This window comes from Cheilinus undulatus, linkage group 7, assembly GCF_018320785.1.
Source record: "Cheilinus undulatus linkage group 7, ASM1832078v1, whole genome shotgun sequence".
Classification (NCBI taxonomy): Eukaryota; Metazoa; Chordata; class Actinopteri; order Labriformes; family Labridae; genus Cheilinus; species Cheilinus undulatus.
Genome location: NC_054871.1, coordinates 38,996,650 through 39,017,790, shown reverse-complemented (window position 1 = coordinate 39,017,790; position 21,141 = coordinate 38,996,650). Strand labels below are relative to the sequence as shown.

At 40.3% G+C, this 21,141-nt stretch overlaps 1 protein-coding gene across 1 annotated transcript; it reads left to right on the top strand.

Annotated features, from left to right (window-relative positions):
• Positions 1-3,742: 3,742 nt before the first annotated feature.
• Positions 3,743-20,092, top strand: lmo4b (LIM domain only 4b). Its single transcript, XM_041790587.1, has 5 exons — positions 3,743-4,198; positions 6,195-6,435; positions 11,533-11,629; positions 15,926-16,081; positions 18,245-20,092. Exons 2-5 carry the CDS (start codon positions 6,200-6,202, stop codon positions 18,251-18,253), a joined length of 498 nt encoding a protein of 165 aa, XP_041646521.1. The 5' UTR covers positions 3,743-4,198; positions 6,195-6,199; the 3' UTR covers positions 18,254-20,092.
• Positions 20,093-21,141: the final 1,049 nt, after the last annotated feature.

The window sequence follows — 21,141 nt, the reverse complement described above, 5'->3', positions numbered from 1 at the left end:
TTCAGGAGGTGGGGGGGGGGGGGGGGGTAGACCACATAAGAACCACTGCTCTAGCTTATGGCTGTTTCAGACTGGTTGTGTGGCAACTGAGTAATAACTTTATCATAGTTTGAATCTCATTTCAGCTTGCATGCTAATATGTCAGAGTTATATGTTCTGGGGTTTCTTTGTGACCTCTTGGACAAGTCATCGATGCACTCCTCTACTCCTTGGAAGGTTCACTTCTGTTCCAGATTTTCTCCATCCATCCATCCATTTTCTATTCTTATTCCGTTCCGGGTCACTGGAGCCTATCCCAGCTGTCATCGGGCAAGAGGCAGAGTACACCCTGGACTGGTCGCCAGTCAATCGCAGGGCTGACATGTAGAGACAGACAACCAGGCACACTCACATTCACACCTACGGGCAATTTAGAGTCACCAGTTGATGATGAGCATGTTTTTGGTGGTGGGAAGAAGCCGGAGTACCTGGAGCTAACCCACGCGTGTCAGGGAGAACATGTAAACTCCGCACAGAAAGGCCCTGGCCCTGACCGGGAAGCGAACAAGCGAACACATCAGCGAACCTTGCTGTGAGGCAACAGTGCTAACCCCTGCGCCGCCATGCTGCCCTCTCCTTTAGATTGCAATATGATGTGTTGCTTTTTGAGATCTTGAAGCCTACTTCACTTTGTCAGACAGGTTCTATTTGTGATCTGTCAGTGATCAGCACTGGGTTTGGCAGGTGAAATTGGGCTCAGCTTTCCCAAAAAATGTGGTTAATCACAGTTAATTCATGAATTATGAAAGGGGGCAATTACTTCATACAGGACACGGAAGTCATACACCTAGCTGTCATCAGCTGATGGATAGCTGATCCAAATTATCACCCCCAGCACCAACAGCCAATCACAGGTCTTTCTCTTAACACAGCGGTGTATTTAAACATGACGTACTTCTCACTAATCCCTGCTTGCATTAAAGCTAATGTACCATTCTACTGCTTGCAAAGCCTAACCTCCTCCACCCCAGCCTCCTCCTTTATAGCATAAAGCTTGTTTCAGCCTCATATTCAGATTCATGAATATGAATGAGTATGTTTGGAGGGCATTTTCCCTTTATAAATGAAATGATCATTTAAAAACTTCATTTTGTATTTACTCAGGTTATCTTTGTCTCATATTAAAATTTGTTTGATGCTCTAAAGTATCTAACAGTGACAGATAAGAAAAAAAATAAATCAGCACTGTTGTCTCACCTTGGCTAGTGTGTGGTGCGCTGTGTTGGAAATCTCATTGCACACCATGTGAGATGAAATCTGTTAAGTTTGTCAGTATTTGTCCTCATGTGTAGGGCCTGTCAATTGTTGAAATCAGTTAAGAATTTACAAAGCTTTTAATGCGTACAAGACTTTAACTGGACACTCTGTTTAGCCTTGTATTTAGAACAGACATGTGAAACAAATTGTTCCTCTCATCTAACTCTGAGCAAGAGAGTGAGTGTGTTTCCCAAAATGTCTGAACTACTCCTAATGTGTTTTTAGGTAAGCAGCCAGTTACTTAGAAGATTTCATTTAGAGATCTCTCTGCAGAGTCCAGCATCAGTCATGGAGTGGGCTCTCTGTATCTGTAGATAATCTGAACTCCAATCTTCCTTCATCAGTTGGCTCGGCTAACTGAATATCATTCTCTCTATAGACAGCACACACAGACACGCATGCATGCAGCACAGCCAGAGCGATGCTATATCACAAACAGACGATGAGACCACTCTTTGCTGTGGTAAACAATCACATGATGAGTGTGAGAGAAAGTTATGATGACCTGCGTGTTGTTTGGTTAGAAGATTGCCTCGGGTGTGTAAACTTTCAGATTGAAGTGGGGCCTATTTGTGGCTCAATGTCATGTTAATAGAAAATAACACAGAGTGAATCCCAATCTGAAGTTAACCACCATGCTGAATGTGGCTCTCTTGCTTTTTCCCACAGGACAAGCAGATTCATTATGGAGCACTGTGGTCTCCTTTTCATCTCGATGAGATCACCCCTGTGGGGAGTATCAACACTGCGAGCCACATCTGACGCTCTCTTGTCCCTCTTTAAACATTGAAATAGTGCTCTGCCATATTGTTGTGTGTTTTTTTTTTTTTTTAATTCTATCTGGACTGTTTCATAATGCAGCTGCTTGGAAACTGCCACAGGACTAAAAGATCTCTGTGGAGAAAGGAGATGATCAATTTCTGAGGGAAAATCCCCCCACTCACAGCTCCCTGACCCCCCCACCTCCTCCTCCTCCTCACTTCAACTAGCCGTAATTATTTTGCAAAAGAGCTCCAGAAAAAGAAACAGGCAGAGTAATTTCTCTTGCCCAGTTATGAAAAGCTCATTAAAATAGGCCTGGAACAAACAAAGCTTCTCCTGTGAGGCCCCCTTTCAAATTCATTTCATAATTTCCCTCTGTTTTAATCATTTATATCAATTAATCATTCCTTGGTGAAAAAGATATTCTTTACCATCTTCTGTGGTTTTTTGTTCTAGCGAGCGAGAGGCTTGATGACAGTGTCAGGAGAACGAGGCTCAAACCAAGGTGGAGTAGCATCGGCTTTGCCAAAGGGAAATCAGCTTGATGCAGCAAAATCTCTTTGGAGCTGCGAGAATAATTAAACAATTAAAGTCAAGAAAAAGATCATCTTTATACATCTGATGTCTTTCTAATGAAGCCGGGGGCATCTTATAATGAAGCTGTTTTGTCATGTAAAACCACTGCACCAATCTCAAACAACACAAACTTTTCTCCAATAGGATCGCTTTTTTAAGTTTGACTGAAGACGTCACTTGTTTTTCACTGGGCACTGCTGCTTTTATTCTGCTAAAAGCTGCATATAAAAGAGAGGGATATTGCTTATTTTGCAACATAATGCTAGAAAGCATGTCAGGACCACTTTATTGTTATTAAAGGTGCTGCAGCTGCTTCAACTTTATCTTGTCTTAGAAGAATGTACTAAGCTGCATAAGGATGAATGAACTAAAGCATCTCAGCCAAATCGAGGTCTTGCAGATTAGCCTTAATAGGTGTTGAAACCAATGACCTGAGGCTTAATGAGGTTGTAAACGACAGCAGGCCTTGCTGCGATTATTTTCAGTGACAGACGATGGCGCCACTACGCAGCTATTAGGCGTTGATATTTCCCAGAGGTTGGAGTCACCCTCGGTAAACTAAGTAGTTATTGAATGTCAACTAATTAAAGTCAGACGTGAGATGAATGCAGTTTAGGGGATGTTGCTACGCAGCGCGTGTTTAAAAATGTAAAGGAATTCCTCTGATGAAAGCAATACAAATGCAGATAAACCATTCTAATAGCGATATAAGCCTGTTTAAGTCTATTTATATGTGTTATACAGGGTTTAAGGCCTGTATCACACTATTAATTACAAATTTCATTTAAAAAGGCGTATTAATTTAAGTTTTAAGGAGTTTTGTGGACATTTTGAAGGCTTTTCCGGCCTATTCTGAAGCCTTTACGGAATCTCATTGACAATGTTTGCAGTGTTACCTTTCTTTCGCACCTTTCCCCTCCGTCTCCACACTTCATCTCCACCGTTTCCATCCTTTGCGTGTCCAAGTCAATCTCCCCTCCCTCTGATTGGCTGGATTTGTTATTCCTCCTAAATCGACTGCGCGCTGATTGGCCGCAGCGGCACCTTCGTCACGCGGCTAAAAGGGGTTTTTACTGGAGGTTTCTTCCTGTCAGCGACACATGTAGAACAAGCAGCTAACGGGACCCACAGAGCAGACCGGAGGAGAGAGTCAATTATAGCCTCTCTGCCAGACCTCGTTATTTCTTTTTCTCCCTTGCCAAAACACGCACTTCTTCTTCTCGCTCGGAGGAAATTACAGCATGCACAGACCTGTAATTAGAGCTTGCTATGGACTCCTTTTGTTTCAGCGAGAGACAGAGCAGTAAAGCAGCAACAGTCAAACGGGAACCATCCAGTGGAAATACTATCTGATAACTCCATTTGCTCGGCGCGGAGCTTGTTGCCTGCCAGTGAGTATCCGAGCTCGAGCCCTTCTCGTCGCGCGGAGCTGGAGGCCGACCTCGCGCGGTAGTCTGTCCGCGTTTTACCTGTACTTTTTTGGGACTCTTGCGTACCTTTTTTTACCTACCTACCCCTCCAGTCAATAACTTTACAGCCATTACGCTCAAAAGAGACAAACGAGGTGGGTGTTTGGTGGTACTCTGTTGCATGGTGGCACGTTGAAATGTCTTTAATTCTGTTTTGTTTACAGTGAAAACGACGGTTGTCTGTTTGATTCTTTGATGTGTAAATGCTTGCCCTCCTCCTCATCCCACATTCTCCCACATTAACACCTATGTGTTTGTACATTTATTTCCTTTTTTTAATTTAAAAGCAGCATAAGGCTTGGTTCTCAACTGGCGGGTCGGGACCCAAAGTGGGTCGCGAATGTATAACTTGAAAAAATGTGGCATAAAGTCTAGGTTGTATTGTGAAAAGTGTATGATGTACGGAAGCCCTAAGCGGACACAGCCCACATCCACATTTTTTTCTTTTGCTCAGCTTCACTGGGATAGGGAATACACTTTTTTGTTATTTTTGGGATAACAAAGCTATTTCCCATGTTTTTTTTATTGACTCCTCCTTATTTCTACTACCTTAAATTAAATAATCTAATGGAAATGGAGTCAAGAATGCATGCATGTCCTCCAGGGCTTCTATAATGATGCACTTTTTAAACATTTTTTCATACTATGTCTTTGTTCTGTGAAATGTTTTGACACATAAGGTCCAAACTGCATCAGTTTTCATCTAATAGATTTGAGCGGTGTATAAATGTGGCTTGCACTTTGTCATTAGGAGGGGGCAGGCCAGTTGAGAACCACTGTTTTAGCACATGGCCGCCTGATATGTTTTTCTCCTCTCTTTCCCTCTATTCTATTTCCATGACTTGCACCCAAATTGCCTGCCCGTGTAATTACTTGAGTTAGCCCATTTAAGTTAAAAGCCACCCCCACCCTCCCCCCTCCCCTCTTTGCCTCCTATCCCCTCCATCTCTGAGGGGGGGAGAAAAAGAAAAACTCTGCCCTGAATGAAACTTGACGATGGTCCGTCTTGTTTATCCAGGGAGTCACTTTCAGGTCGGCCTTTTGATTCATCTCCTTTTAGATTTAATCAGCACTAAGGTACGCTGTGGTTTGTCCCTAAGAGCCATCACTAATGGGCTTACTGAATGCTTTTCTGTGTGCACCCCCCACTCCTCCCACCGCCTCCCCAACTCTAATTAGCCTACCTGCCTTTCAACAAAGATTTGGCTTTATCCATGTAGTCTGCCTCACCAAATTGGAGAGGATTACATGAGAATGAAACCACATTAATTTTGTGGTTGGAACAAATGTCTGCATTGCATCAGATTAAACACTTAGCATCATTACAGCAGAGCTGTGGTTGATCTGCTCCATTAAGGTGCTGTTAATGCTGGTTGCAACATAGATCATGTTAATATTCCTGCAGGTCAAAGGCCTTGCATGCATCAAACGTAGGTAAACAAAACAAGCAAACTGATTTAAACATCACTTTGAAGGCTAGCCTTTTCATGCAGAATTCCTTTGTGTTTTGCTGTAATAATCACCACCTCAGCAGCTATTCAATCTGCAATAGAGTGAGGAATGGTGCGCTGAAGTATTGTGCAGCTTTTTAGAATTACTTAGGACAGCTCAACAAAAGCCCGCTCTGCATAATTGTTCCTCTTGCTCCCGGTGTTATCAGTTAACAGACATTCATCATGAGAGGTCCAGTGAAGCAACAGCACAGGGATGACACGGGGAGATCAAGGGCAGATTAGTTCGCTAAATGACTCGTAGATCTGTTGTAGTGGAGCAGGACTCAGACCGGTTCCTCTTAATGAGATCTGCTTTTGTGCTTTTTTTTCAGCTGCTTAATGACTAAAAAGCTGAGGAAAAAAAAGAGGCTTGTGGAATCGGAATTTTAAATTTGATAAATTGACTTTTGTTTGTGGTGTACATGATCCAATTACCCTGTTGTGCATGGATCGAAGAGCCCTGTGACCCTTCCTGGTTCCTGACCTGATTGTATACACAACAATACTGGCAGTGGCAACAACCTAAACCCAGCAGACTGTTAACATCATCTCCTCTCTGTGTGTTTTCTTTTTTTTTTTTTTTTTTTTTTTTTTCTAGGGACAATGGTGAATCCTGGAGGCAGCAGCCAGCCACCACCGGTGGGCACAGGTTCCCTGTCCTGGAAGCGGTGTGCAGGCTGCGGGGGCAAGATCGCAGACCGTTTCCTCCTCTACACCATGGACAGCTACTGGCACAGCCGATGCCTCAAGTGCTCCTGCTGCCAGGCCCAGCTGGGCGAAATCGGCACGTCATGCTACACAAAAAGCGGCATGATCCTCTGTAGAAATGACTACATCAGGTGAGAGAAGATACCTTTTTGAGGTAGACTTGATCCTCTGGAAACCATTACTGTCTGCACTTAACTTTAAGGCATTTCTTAGTGGCTGAGTTGTCTTCATCTGGATCAAAGTGTGAAATTAATTACTAAACAAGTGTTGCACAAACTGCCGTGGCTACTTAAGTCTTTCATGTGAAAATATAGCAAAGAAAACAAGATTTTGAACTTAATTTTCCATTTTTGACAGATTGTAAAATGAATCGTGATGAAAACGATGTGTGCCATAAGCTTCATTTACAGGGATATTCACTACTTTGCATTGTTTAATGTGCATTTTGCTTCTTTTACATGCTTGACGCATTTTTTCTTGCTTAATTTTACAGCTGAAGTTGTTGCATGCATTCAATTTTAAAGATTATCTAAAAATGTTCCTTTTTAAAGAGCTTGATTATATTAAGAAATTATCTTAAATCAAGTTAGGAAAAAGACAAAAACATGGCTTTCCTTGTCATGCAGCTATCAGCAAAGTTGGGCGTATTTCTGCGTAACATGTGTCTCAAATTCTACTAATTCTTTAAAGTATTCTGGTTTAAGTCTCCCCGCTCTGCCCTGAAAGAGGTCAAACACACTGACATGTTGACAGAGTGCAAAGCAAAGGAGTTGCTCTGCAGACCATCTGCATGTCTGTCCTGTTTGCTGTTCATGGTCAACAGTAGGACAGAAAATTGGTCCTGTAAGATTTATGTTTGCTCCGTAAGACACAAACACAACTTCGTGCACAGATTTTTGTTTTACTTTTTCATCCTGTTTTTATTTAGCTGAGAAACAAAAGTTAATTAGCAAAGAGGGCCTTTTTAAATATTGTAGTAGGGGTGCCAGACACCAGAGCTTATTGAAGACACTCTTATTCTGGTAATGTAGACCAGACTGATGTCACAGCTCAGGGCACAGGTTACCTGAAGTTCAAACTTTATTGAATCAGTCTAGGATGCAAAAACAGCATTGATTTTAACTCTTTAAAAAACAGATTTGACTATTTTTCTTTGACGCTTTTGTATCTTTTTGAACCATCTGTTTCTATAAACCTGAAAACATGCAAATTTATGCACGGATACAGCCAGAGCTGAGCGGTATGGACCTACAGTCATATCTTAGTTTGTTTTAGCTGAATGGCAGCATACGTTAAGTATCTTTATTATGTTTTCTTTGAAGAAATAACAAAAAAAGTCAGTTTGAGTTAAATCTACATGGGCCAGATGTCATACAAGTGTTTTTATCAACAGCCACAACACAACAACGTGCTCTTCATTTGTGAAAACAGTAATATTAGACAAAAATAACCCTCAAATTAGATTTGAATTTCCAAATTCCCCTAAACATTTCAAACAGGCTATCTTGTGATCTGTAAGCATTCCACTGTCAGTTATTTACCTGCATCTTTCCTTTTCCCAATCAACATAAACTATATCAAGGATACTGTTTTACCCTGTGTCTTCTTTGAAAAGCTATCCTCCCAGGCCCTAGATACAGCTAATTTCTTCCGCATTAAGCATCTAAATGATGGAGCAGCACTACAGTCAACATGTTACACTACTATTAAATCTGCACGAATAATTTGAAAAAATCTAAAGTGTGCCTGTGTGCTCTGAAACACCCACCTCATGAAAAGGATGAGGGAGTCAATGGGGTACTTCATTCATAATGGGACTATAACGTAATTAAAATTGGAAGGGGGGAAAATGTGCATACACCTTTCCACTTGTAATGAGAGCATGCTTGGTGGAAGAGCTAAAATGCATATTATGGAACCACGAGATCTCTGTGGAGATAAAGGAGCGAGGAGGGGGGAGGGAAAAAAAACATCTGACAGTGAGTCTACACAATTAAATGCTTTAATTATAGTCCCCCTCCATTTCCTTTAGTCCTGATGGGTTTTATCTAATGAGATCTGGTCCCTGGCTTGTATCCGCTCCCAATGACGTGTCCGAAATGAATGAGAGCCACACTGCAAACAAAACATTTAATTAACCAAATTGGCTTTTGAGAGAGAGCAAGAGAGAAAGACAGATAGAGAAGAGGGATTATTGCGAAGGCCATTTGCTGCTGTTTTTTTCCCCCTCATCTTAAAGGGGCAGACTCATTTTTATAATAGAGTGCTAAACTGCACGTACCACATACATTTTTAAGCTGCTTTTAAGCAGCTCCAAACTTATATCAATAAAGCTGATGTGAAACGCTCATGTGATTGATCTGAGTCAAAGACATCACATCAGAGCCATAATGGGATGTATGCCTGGCCTGGGATGATACCAATCTTCCATCAGTCAAGTGGAAATATTACCAAACGTCACAGGACGAGCACCCTGTCTGTGCTTTCATGTCAAACTTAAAGCCAAAGTTGGATCATGTTGTTCTAAGCTGGAGGTGATATTATTTCTGCGGGCTGCTAGTAGAGGGAGAATTAATTTACTTGTGGCTGCTGGATTCAGGGAGAATGCTGTCCCCCTTAATTGAATAAGCCTAGGTAATTAAATGGCACTTTTCCAATAGAACGTGTGAGGTAAATCTAATAGTTGGTTATTTAATATCACTTTGAAGTCTGCCCACTCAAGCACTATGACAGCACAAGAGAATGTGAACTATTAGGCCGGGGAGAAAAAAACGGGATCTCAGAAATTAATTAAATCGCATGCAATTTAGGGGAAACGTTTATCTTGATTTGTCATAACAGAATTAATTCAAGGCCTTCAATTCACTTGGGGCCAGATCTGTTACTCTGAATTAACCAAGTGTAATTTGGCTGATCTCCCTCCACCACAGCCACCCTCCATCCTCCACGCTCACACACCATCCCCCTCCTCCCAAAACACATGCACATACACAGATCCACGCGCGCCCTCCCTCATCCTCGCAATCTCCCCACCCCATCCCATCCCATCCCACCCCGTCCCCGGCCCCTCCACCCTTTCCTCTAATGCAGCTCTTGCCATTATGCAAAGCCCCGCTTCAGTATCAATATGGCCTTAGTGCTTTTAAGGTGCTTTGGCTGCTGATGTAGAGAGGCATTTTTAATGGACTGTGTTGCAGAAATCATTGTTGTGGGGTAATTTTACCCCACTCAAAGGCCTTGGTGAATGAGGTCTGCATTTACCAGACAGCCTAGCAGCAAAGCCATGCTATATTTCACCTGGCAGTCAGTGCTGAAATGAAATCCAATAGTCATTGCCAGTATAGACAACAGACAGCTCCAAATGTGTTTTTTCGTTTGTTATTTAATTTAATCAGACATGATGGTCGCTGCAAAGTCACATCCCCAGGGGAGGAAAACAGATAAATCAAGATAAAGCCCCTCTCCAGAAACATCTTACGAACCGCTGATTTCTTTAGGAGGGAAAAGCCGAAACCAGATGTGTCACTGCAATTAAAGAGTCCCTTGGCCTTAATTATACCGACCCGGGTTGTCTACTTCACCTCAGCGCTGTAGGTCACTGGCAGAGGAGGCCATTACTGCCCAAGTTCAAGCTGATATAGCAACTTAATTGAGCACCTAAAGGCTTTGGCTCCTTAAATCAAATACTATCAAGAGCTTTCCCTTGGTAAAATAATTAACCCGGTATGGGTGAAATATAAAAGGCTGTGGTGAAAAGTAGTCTTTGTTTCGACACAGGAAGCTCCTAGAGGAATAAATTTAACGTGAACACAAGGAACATATTTCCAATTTAAGCAAAGTTTGAATATCAGAACGAGGCAGCTTTATTATGCGGGGAAAAGTGTAGTTTTGCTTTGCCACACATTGCACGAGCATAAGAGTCTTAAAGCAAAGGCCTATATGTTCATTTCCACTATCATGTTTGTCCCAGTGAAAGCAGGGAATTGGCAGCGTTGTGACGACAGTCTCCAGTTAATTAGTTTCTGAAATTGAGTTTTGATGGAGCCTTTCCAAATGATGCCAAGACAAAATTTGCTTCTGCCTCGGCTGTCTTATTGAAAGCCATTTCTGTGTCCCCTTTGCAAAGAGCTCTGGCTTGTTTGTTCGTCAATATATCTAACAACTGCCTGGGTTAGAGTTGGGATGGTAGAAGCATTCATTCCCTCGCTCCGTCTCTTGTGAAATACTTTATGTAAAATTGTCTCAAAGAATGTCTGAACAGAAAAAATGTAATTCCTACATGCATTTTCCCTTGTTTCTAATTTCTTTGAACTTTATCTGATGCACATACACCAATGTTAACCACTCCCCCCCTCCCCAGCTCTTTCTTTTTCCCCTCCCTCTCTCCCCTTCTCTTCTCTCCGGAGCATGTCAGATGCCGTGCTCTTATTTGATTGCTTAGGAAAAGTGCAGTGATAGAGCAAACACCCGGTGAGATATGATGACAAATGGGTCCAGATCCCAGTAAATTACTTTCTGCTCAAATCGAAATTTCATTCAGTTTGCTGCTCACCGAGATGAAGTAATCTAAATTGTGGACTCAGAAGGAAGATAGAAGGGAAGCTGGAGCAAGCATTTCATTATCAAGAGGCAGAGGGAAGGAGAGAGAGAGGGAGGGAGAGAGAGAGAAGGTTAGGGACGAAAGAGATGAGCAGAAGCAAATCTAAAGTGTTGACACCATGATTGAAAAGGTTAACCCATGCACATTATATATCAACCCGAGTAGCTACGGGTTTCTAATGGAAATGCGGCACTGACAGAGCGTTCACAGGAGTCCTAATGGCAAAAGCACTATGTCTCCGCCTGGATGTACAATCAAATCCTCTTAGGTCCTGATTGCTTATGTTCCAGGTTATTATTAGGTTGCAAAAAATGTGCAGGAAAAGTAATATGCAGTTTCAGTGTGAGATGCTTGTGGGGAGCAGAGTGCAGGCGGATTCATTTTTACATCGATATTGTGATGATTTTCTATTTCTTCATCCTGTTTTCCTCCCTTCTCCTGTATGTTTTCCCTTTATGTTTGAAAAGCAGCTCAGGGAAAGCAAGCTAACACTGAGTATGCAGAGTTCTGATTCTGGCTCATAGTCGGCAGACTAGTGTAGACATCACAGTTGATCACACTGGGTGATGCAGATATGTACAACGGTTCTATAGTAACATTTGCTCTCCTTCTTTCCTCTTTCTCTCAGATTATTTGGAAACAGTGGAGCTTGCAGCGCTTGTGGTCAGTCCATTCCAGCCAGCGAACTGGTGATGCGGGCGCAGGGCAACGTGTACCATCTCAAGGTAAACTTTCTTCTGTAAAGCTTCATAAAGTTCAAAGGTGGTTCAGCAATATTTTTTATCTTTCACATTTTATTCTAACTTCCATTCACTCCTATCACCTCATCGATGCATCAGTACATTTTTACTGTGTACATAAGTTTGTTGATAATATCCCCGCACACTGTATTGCACTTTTAAATGCCTTGTCACTGCATGTGCACTAAACAGTTCTACATAATTTAACTGGACCCCTGCAGATGTGATCACAGTTTGTGCAAATTTACACCTCTATCGCCAAGCAAAGTATGTTTACATTTTAGTGAGAACTTTATATTTAATAGACCTAGTCTTTTATATTTGTGATTAAAATTTTAATCACAATTAATCTTATTTTTTTAAGTTAGTATGCATTTTTGTACTGTCTATATTTAATGGAACTTGACTTCCTGTTCTGATACAGACCTGCTTTTATTTTGAAAGAATATAAGTAACTTCAGGTAGATCAGAGATTATGACATGAATTTAACAAAAAAAAAAAGGATCTTGTTATTGACTGAAAAGGGAAAAAAGCCTCTGAGAGTGGCGGTCTGCAGCCAGACTGTCCTGAAAAATAAGGAATTTTGGCTAGATCAGAGATAATAGCGTGAATTAACCACAAAAAAAGAACTTTTTCTGGATTGAAAAGGAAATAAGGGAAGAGTATGTCGATGTCACAAGGTGCAGATGACTTTTGACTTGTCCACTGAGATGTCTGTGACTTTTTTTTTTTAATGAAATGAGGCACTGAGGAGCAGTGGTGTATTTGTTCTACATCACTATGGCTTCAGGGAGATGCTGCAGTGGCTTAATCTAAATGTGCTGAAAGAGACAATAGAGCATTACATTGCAATTACTGCATTAATGCTGATACTTCTGATATATTTGTAGAATTTTTGTTTTACTGTATATTTATTCTTTTCTTGTTTACTTGCTTGATAACTGGCCACCGTAACACCAGTTTCTAAGTTTAGGATCATAAACTACATATCCACTATATCTATCAATCAAAGGGAAATTCAGTGAGTTGTGGCAGCAAGCCAGTGCAGAACTGCTAGGGTTGGGCATGAATAGAATTAGCTAAAAGGTGATACAGGACACCTATCCAGTACTGTGCAGGACTTTTAGGCATTTTTTGGCCAACAATTGAAGCTGAATAAGGTGTGTAATGACAAGTAAGCCTGTCCGAAGGCAGGAAGGAGGATTGACATAGCCCAAGTCATACTATGGATGTCCTTGCATATTACCAGGGGGCTTGGAAAATAGTCTGTTGAAATAATAAAGTCCACATCGTTAGGATGGATTAAGCACAGCCTGGGGTTCTCAGCTGGCTGGGCATCAGGACCACCACCACCTTCTTGAGAGAAACTGTGACACAAATTTTGCAAAATGTTCAACCCTCAATTTAACTTCATGAAAAATGTAGCAGTTCTGACCCTAAATTTAAAGAGCCTAATTAATCAGAGCCAGTACAAAATAAACATGTTTAATAAGCACCTACAGGTAGAAATGAAGGCATACATTTCATTCTACCCCATTTCTCCACAACAGCAGGGAAGTTTTTAATTTCTCAAGGAATTTAGTCAATATCTTGAGAAACCTGCTTGTCATCCAAAGAAAAGGAGATAAATATGTTGAAATCTTGAGACAAATACTGACATTTACTTGTCATCATTGGAAAATCAAAATAATACATGTATGAATTGACCATATGTGCACTTAGGGCTTCCATACATAGACTTTTTGCCACATTTTTCTCCTGCCACACTTCGCGACCCACTACAAAGATCTCAGCAACCCCGTTTTGGGTCCCAACCCAGCAGCTGAGAACCACTGGCCTAGGGTACTGTCTGGGTGGGTAGTAGTGTTTCCCGAGCCCCTGGTCGTACTGTGGATGTCCCGGGGCCCTCCAGATGTATCACTAAGAGTGAAAAAGGCCTAGACAAAAGAGATGCCATTGAGCTTGACCTTGGCTGTGTCGACATGTGGTGAGTTTGACTTTGCCCCCCAGCCCAGGGTTGTGGCACAACAGGCCCTGTGATGAATCCTTAGTGCCCTACATGCCTAAAACGTATGCATATGACTGTACATGAAACATAACATGAAAAATAAACCAACAGTTTGAGAAATAAAAAATGTTAAACAAAAATGCTCTGTAAAGAGCCACAATTCCCTTTTAAGCTTAAAGATTTTAAATACTCCATGACCATGAGTGTATTACTGTTAGTGGTTCTCTCTGTATAGACAATATTTTTAATGAGCTCAAGCCCATTTATTTTTTTTTTTCTTTCTCAAATAGTGTGATCAAGGTGATGTAATGCTATCTTGAAAAAAAAGAAAAGTTTTTGTTGTGTAAAAAAACACAGCACACTCATGCATAGTATTAAAGTTTAGAAACTTTCCTTCTCAAAGCAAGCTGATGAGTGGGATCTGCCTTTGAATCTCACAATCTCTGCAACATCCAACACTACACAACTTGTTTGTTTAAAGTGATGACCAAAAGATCTCAGCAAAAAGTTTGCTTTTAAACTCTGAAATGTTTTTTCTTACTGGTGGCAGCTCAGATTGGAAGGGGAAAATAATTGGTGAAGGGTGAAATAGTTTTTCAGTAAGTCAACTGAGCATCAACGGGCATTAAGCTGCATCTATTTTGATACCTAGATCATCATTAAAGTTGTTTCTAAGCAAAAGTGGCAAACTTTAGCCTGCTTCAGGTTGTAGAGCACAGGAGGTACTGCCTTTTCTTTTTCTTTCTGAATAGCAGATTAAATTTCTTGTGCTTTAGACTGTTGGTCAGGCATCTACTTTGCATTTTGTTATTCAGTTTACAGACCAAACCATTAGTCAGCTTGTCAAGAAAAGTCATATTCATCACTCTCAGTAGTCCATAACCCCCCATATCTAAACACCCCCATGACCCACCCACTTGGAAAGATTTATCAATTAATTTTTATTTTTTTCTTTGATCAAATCCCAACACAGTAGGCCTACATGCACTTGTTCTTTAAAGAAGATTTGTGTATAAACTATCCATTATTACGACGATGTATGAAGGTAATTCTAGAAAAAAAATAATAAGGAGGATTTGTTACTTTTCAAGAAATGAACTCAAAATTTTCAATTTTGAAAGTTTTTAATAAGGAGGATTTTTTTTTTTTTTTTTTGGGACTAGAAAAGTTGTAAATGTACGTGAACCAAAACGTAGAATTTTGAGACAGTAAAGTCGAAAATCCAACCACTGTTTTCAGTTTGGTTTCTTGAATATGTTTTACTTACTACTTTTGTAAATGTACAATTTTAAAAACTTTTTGTAGAGTTTTTTGGTGTAAATTTCCAAAATACTTCAACTCTAAAAGTCTGAGTTTGATTTCTTGTAAATAAACAACTTTGTAATCTCAAAAACTAGTCTTTTTTTTTTTTTTAATGTGACTTTTCTGCACTAAAGAACAGATTCTCCTAATTATTCATCTTTTAGGTTGGCCTTTTTTTACATTATGTTTCTGATCATGGTTTTAAAAAATATACAGTGCTTAACAAATCTGTTAGACTACCTGTCATATTTGTCTCAAAGACCATCCAGCATCATGAAGTGATTTAATGCGGACTCTTTCATTTTCAGTGAGCGCTCCACATTTTACCATTTTGAACAGGAATGAGGAATTTCAAGCTGAATTCACCCAAATTTGAGCCGGCTCACTGGGCTTCTCTGAGAAGTCAGAAATTAATCAAGAACAACATTCAACCACTAAAACTCATTTTTCTGTTCAGGAATCCAAGTGAATAACTATAATTTGACATATTAATCAAGGAATATTAATGTGCTTTACTATTTTTTCAGTTTTTTTGTAAAATTAACCAGTAAATTTGAAAATTCATGGATACAATAATAATTCTATTTTAGCATTAAAAATATCATTTTGGTTAAAGAGCTTCTTCATATTGGTAAATTAACCATTGCAGAAACATAAAAAATGATTTTGGTAATTACCAGTGCTGTTAATTTAGGGCAGCTATGGCATAAACCTTACTTTGATTAGGGTTAGGGTGGTCTAATAAATTTAAGCACTGTATATGTACATCTGATTTTGACAGCATCAGAGCAGACATGGTCCTGATACCTTTGGTGACCCCCCTGGGGGTGCCAGGACCCCAGGTTGGGAACCACAGCACTAGCTTATACTGTATGTTTATTTGAAGGTGTTGTTTCATAGTAGGAATGCGTGCAGCCTGTCGGTCCTCAGGCCTGGTTATGATCCATTCTCTGTCCGCTCACTCTTGCAGTGTTTCACATGTTCCACCTGCCGGAACCGGCTCGTCCCCGGGGATCGGTTCCACTACATCAACGGCAGTCTCTTCTGCGAACACGACAGACCCACAGCACTCATCAACGGCCATTTGAGTTCACTCCAGACGAACCCACTACTGCCGGACCAGAAGGTAAGCACCCCCCACCACCACCCTCCTTTTTTTCTTCCAAAATGGTGGAGAGTTCTTTGTTATCGCATTTCAAAGTAATAATAGAAGCAGAGGGCTTCAAAGTGAAGGAGCAGTCAGTAAAAGGTTGTCATCAGTCAGCTGGAGTCATTAGCAGGAGAAGAGAAACATCTGTAATTTTCACAGCAACATTTTTCATTCTGTTTATATTGATGTCGTCGATGCAACTTCACTGCAAGGCATGCGCTGGATATTAAATCTTACAGAGCAGAGATGAATTTTATTCTTAGACAGCCAATGGATTTTTCTATCATTCTTGTTGGAGGACACGCATCCAGAAAATCTGTATTAACCGTCAGCACAAAACATGTGAAAATGATTGTTTTGTACTGCTGTCCTCTCTCTCAGTTTGTTATGAGCTGATACAATATTTGACTCATCTTGAATTTATTTTCTGTCCTGAGCCAAACTTCCAATTGTGCTGAGAAATGATGCTCTCTGTCGTTTATACACAGTGTTTAAAACAGCATTTGACTACTGTATCAACACGACTGGGATCACCTGCGCTAAGTTATTACTCCAAGGCCAAAAATATGTATCCAAGGCCCCGAGGTTGAACACAGACAGCAAGCTGCAGCAGCCAGTATATCATGAAAGCTGTCATCATGGCTTTCCCCTGATTTGATCTTGATGCCTCCAGTGAAAGCAAAACAGAAGGCCTAATCATATACGAAGGATAACTTCATTCTTCGGGATAGCTTCATTCTGCCCGCAGGAGATATAATCATTTTTGCCTCACAACAAGGAGCTTTATTGATACCTTGTCTGCACACACAGCACTCAGAGAGATATGGCAGGCTGTTTGGAGTGTGTCACAGTCTGACTGAAAGAGGAATTATATTGTTGGGAGCATGCATTTCACCTTGAGTGGTTTTGTGAGTAGAGGAGAGGTAGAACTCCATTAAGCCCCCCACCACCCCTCCCTCCACGTCACAGGCCTTTTAAGGGCTTGTCACTTCTACAAATCAGCTCTTAGAGCTCTTAGAGCTCCTCACATTCAAATTGAAAGCCGTTGCATTATCTAGCTTAATTTTAAATGTCTGTTTAAGTCCTAACTCCCACCCTGATGTCTCTTGTAGCGTGGCTGGTGTAGTAAATATGAGGCCTCATTGTTTATTTATGCGCTAACATCAATTGTAGTGAAAACTGCTGAATTATTGATGCTAAAATGCAATCTGAATATTGGCCCTGGTGCTTTAATTATAGCAGAGAGAGAATTATTAAATAAACAGAGACACATCGCTCAGTGGGAACAGTCTCAGGATGCTTTTGTTATCTCGCTGAGTGAAATGAGCAGAATTATCCTGCTGCTGAAGCACTTTATCACACAAACATTTCTTCTGCTCTAACAGAATGTGGACAGCCTTGAATAACACAGACGTACAGTAGGATAACAGCTCTCCAAATCAATAAACCTCATGTATCCTCAACAGCACAACACAGGCTGCTTTAGCAGAGAGAAAATGAAGCAGTCACTGCTCATACGGAAACACAGGTTTATCTACAGAACACTGTTCTGATTATGTGCGATTTTGCCGTGACATAATTGGTGTCCACGTTGGTTTCATAGGACATTTGATGCTCTGTTATTAAGCTTTCTTCCCAGCTTCTTCCTAATCTCTTTGTTCAGAACAGACAAATTACCTCTCTCACACAGAGCTGCTTTGACCCAGGGGAGTGAGACCCTCCCAGCGTCAGTCACTTTAATTAGCCCCCAAGTAGGAGTTTGCAATTACTAATAGACTGAAGCCCTCCTAGTGATTTGAGGGATGAAGGGAAAAGTAAATCAACCCTTAGAATCATAAAGAAGAAAGAAGAAAAAAAAACATCTCTGTTTCAGAGGACTGAACATCTCCTGCAGTTATGTGTGAGCGCGGTTATAATTATACCAAAGAGAGATCGCTTCATGGATGCACTTTTAAGTTAATGCAAAGTAAATGGGACACCAGATGGTTTTCAAAGCCTGGCTGATCAATAAATTACACAGTCGAGCTGTTGGAAAGTTGACTCATCAGGGTGAAATATTTATGGCATTTTTCTGAACTGATCCTCCTAATGAGGGCCCAGAATTTAAAAGTGTTTTATTTTTCATCTCTCATTATTCAGGTGTGTTAGGCGGGGAGCCGTGCAGGAAGCAGAATGTGTGCCTTCATTTTAGCCCTTGCTCATTGTCACCCGAGACAGCGTGGATCAGCAGCACCCCAGCCTTTTAGCTGTGCTCCCAGGCCCTTTCGCCCTAAAGGAATCCTCCACCCATCTCACCAGTATCCTGACCTTTGATTTCTGCAAACCCCATACCCAGCGCTCAGCCTTCAACCTTGGCTTTTTCCCCAGATATGGGTGGATACTTGCACTTACATACCTGAATCAGAATGATGGGGACTCCATGATCTTGGAACTTGAAAAAAAGACTGATCAGAATCCAAGGGGACTCTTCAGAGAGAGAAATTACATAACATGCAAGAGGATGTTGTGATGGAAAAAGACTAATGAGGTTAAAGAGATGCAGGCTTTCAACTCTGCATATTTGTTAAAAAAGACATTAAAGGGGAAATCCGGGAACTTTTCTTTTTTCCTCACTTCCTTTTCTATCCTTATTTCCCAGCAACATGGTGTTTCCACTTTATATATTTTAAGTGTTGTCAAAGGGGAATGTGTTTTTTTCTTTGGTGGTCTCTCTCTCTATATACATATATATATAAAGATGGGGTTTTAAACAAATCTGTGGCTTTTTGTGGAAAACAAATCATGAACACTCTCTTGGTGTATTTGTAAAACTACCATGTATGTACAGTATGCATGTAAATGTCGTTGTCCAGGCGTGGCTACAGTACATCTGACCCTCCGCACTCAGCTCCAGTTCTCCCACCCCCCTACCGATACCTGAACCCGTGGCAAACTGAAAAAAATCTGCTCATAGTCAGTAATGTAGAGACCATCACCAACATATAAATGCTGAATGAAAGAGAAATTTATTTGTGATATTTTCCGAGACATTTGCTCCAGTATGGTGTATTTAATTAATAAAAATATTGAAGATTTAAAAGCCTCCTTTAATTCATTTTTCATCGTAACTCTTCAGTTACAATTTGGTCATTGAGGGTTGATAAACTTGGTTTTAAAGGGCATAGCAGCGCAAGCTTTGAGCAGTTTTTCTTTCATGCTGAGATGAATGTATTTCATACAAAACCAAAGTAGGAATTTCAGGCAGAACTTCACTAACTTTTAAGGTGCATGGAGGGAGACCAAAAGCATTGAAGGAACAAAAAGCTCCCAGCAACCCTTTTAGTTTAGAGAAACAACAGCTGGGATACCCCTGATGAAGGCCACAAGCTAAAATGCACTGGTGTTGAATAGTGCTGCACAATTAATCCAAACGCAATCGCGATGTCAGGCTGTGCAATTACATAACTGCATAAAAGGCTGCAATTATTTTTCTATTAATGGTACTTGAATGATTTACAAAAATGCCCTGCAGAAAGGCTTTTGTGACACCACTGTATTTAGTAAAAGAACCTTTATTGTCAACACAGGAAAACTTTTATTTTTTGGGATTATATGAAGTTTGAATTTGAATTGGTCAACTGAATTTTGAAGCCAGTGGTGTAAAAACTTGAGGTTTCGTATTTTTTTCCAATGCTACTGAATATTTGTTTGTTTTAAGTTGAGAAATACTTCAGAACTATTATTCTCTGCATTTTCTTTGATAACCAAGCCAGTAGATTCATGATAACAATCACCAGATCATGCAGCACCAGCCTTGAAAAATCTGTAACTACAAGTGTTGCTGAGCTTTTTGTGTCTCACATGAAAAAAAATAGTTTCAGCCCAAGCAGGTTATTTTCTTTAATTTAATACAAGAGTGTCTGGAGGCAGCCTGAAGCTTCTGCTCTCATAGCCCTTCTTGGTTTCAAGCCCTCTCAGCTGGTGCCATGAAGAGATGCCCCCCCTTGACTTTGTACACATCTAATTTTCAAAATAAAAGCTTATGTCTGGTCTTATTTGTACTTTTCTGTTATTGAACCACAGGGTGATGGCAATCATGCTACAGTAAACACAAATAAAGCACTTTGAAATATCTCCATATAAAAGTTCAATGGTTTAATACCATGACGCATATGCATATTCTTGTGTCCTGATCTATTATTTCCATTAGCAAAATGTACCAGTTCCTGACATATATCAGTTTTTTATATAAAACCTACATTTTTCAAAAACATTTTCACTTTAATTTAATAATCAGTCAAGCTCTAAACATCCTTTGCTTCAGGACAACCTTGGTTTTAAGAATGTGTGCTGCAGTAATGTCACTTAAATATGAAAAAAGTTATGGGACTATAAAGACAAAAGAAAAAACTAAATTGAAATAAATTCAAAGATTTGTACGTATTACACACAGTAGACGTTAATAACAAAGGTCTTTCTTTGCACAAACTTGTTCTCCCATCATTTTGGAAACAAAAAGAGAAAAAATCATTCTGTGAGGAAAAGTCTTCAAAAACATTCACATTTTTTTCAAAAAAACCTGTGCTTTTGGGAATTTGAGTAATTATTCAAAGCAGTTCCTGTTTGCAGAGACACAGAGGGACACATCACAGTCTCTCTGTGTCTCTTTCTCTCTAGTATGAGTCACTTAGGCTCTCTTTTCCAGTTTCTAAGTGTTAACATATGCGCTGTTTGGCAAAGCAAGGCATATAGGTGGAACAGCTGTGACTGTCCCAACCCAGTCACAATGCATTGTTGGATAAAAACAGACAATATGGTGAATGGCTTTAGCCGCTATAGCTGCAGGAATGATTGAGAAATGGATTATAAAATGGATAAAAAGACATTCAATATCAGAGATACTGGTGTTAATTTATTCTTTTAAAGACCCCAGAAAGTCACCCAAGTTCCAGTCTCGCTAGAAAAAGTTCTGTAGGAGTTACGAAGGCGTAATAGTGTCATTAGAATGGCACAATGGAGTAACCTTGCAAAGCAGATGGATACGCCTGTTTCCTTTT

Excerpts from the sequence above, each read along its gene's own strand:
- lmo4b (XM_041790587.1), top strand. The coding sequence starts at position 6,200 with ATGGTGAATCCTGGAGGCAGCAGCCAGCCACCACCGGTGGGCACAGGT. Across the intron at positions 6,436-11,532 it reads TGTAGAAATGACTACATCAG|ATTATTTGGAAACAGTGGAG; the intron begins GTGAGAGAAGAT and ends TCTTTCTCTCAG. Across the intron at positions 11,630-15,925 it reads GCAACGTGTACCATCTCAAG|TGTTTCACATGTTCCACCTG; the intron begins GTAAACTTTCTT and ends TCACTCTTGCAG.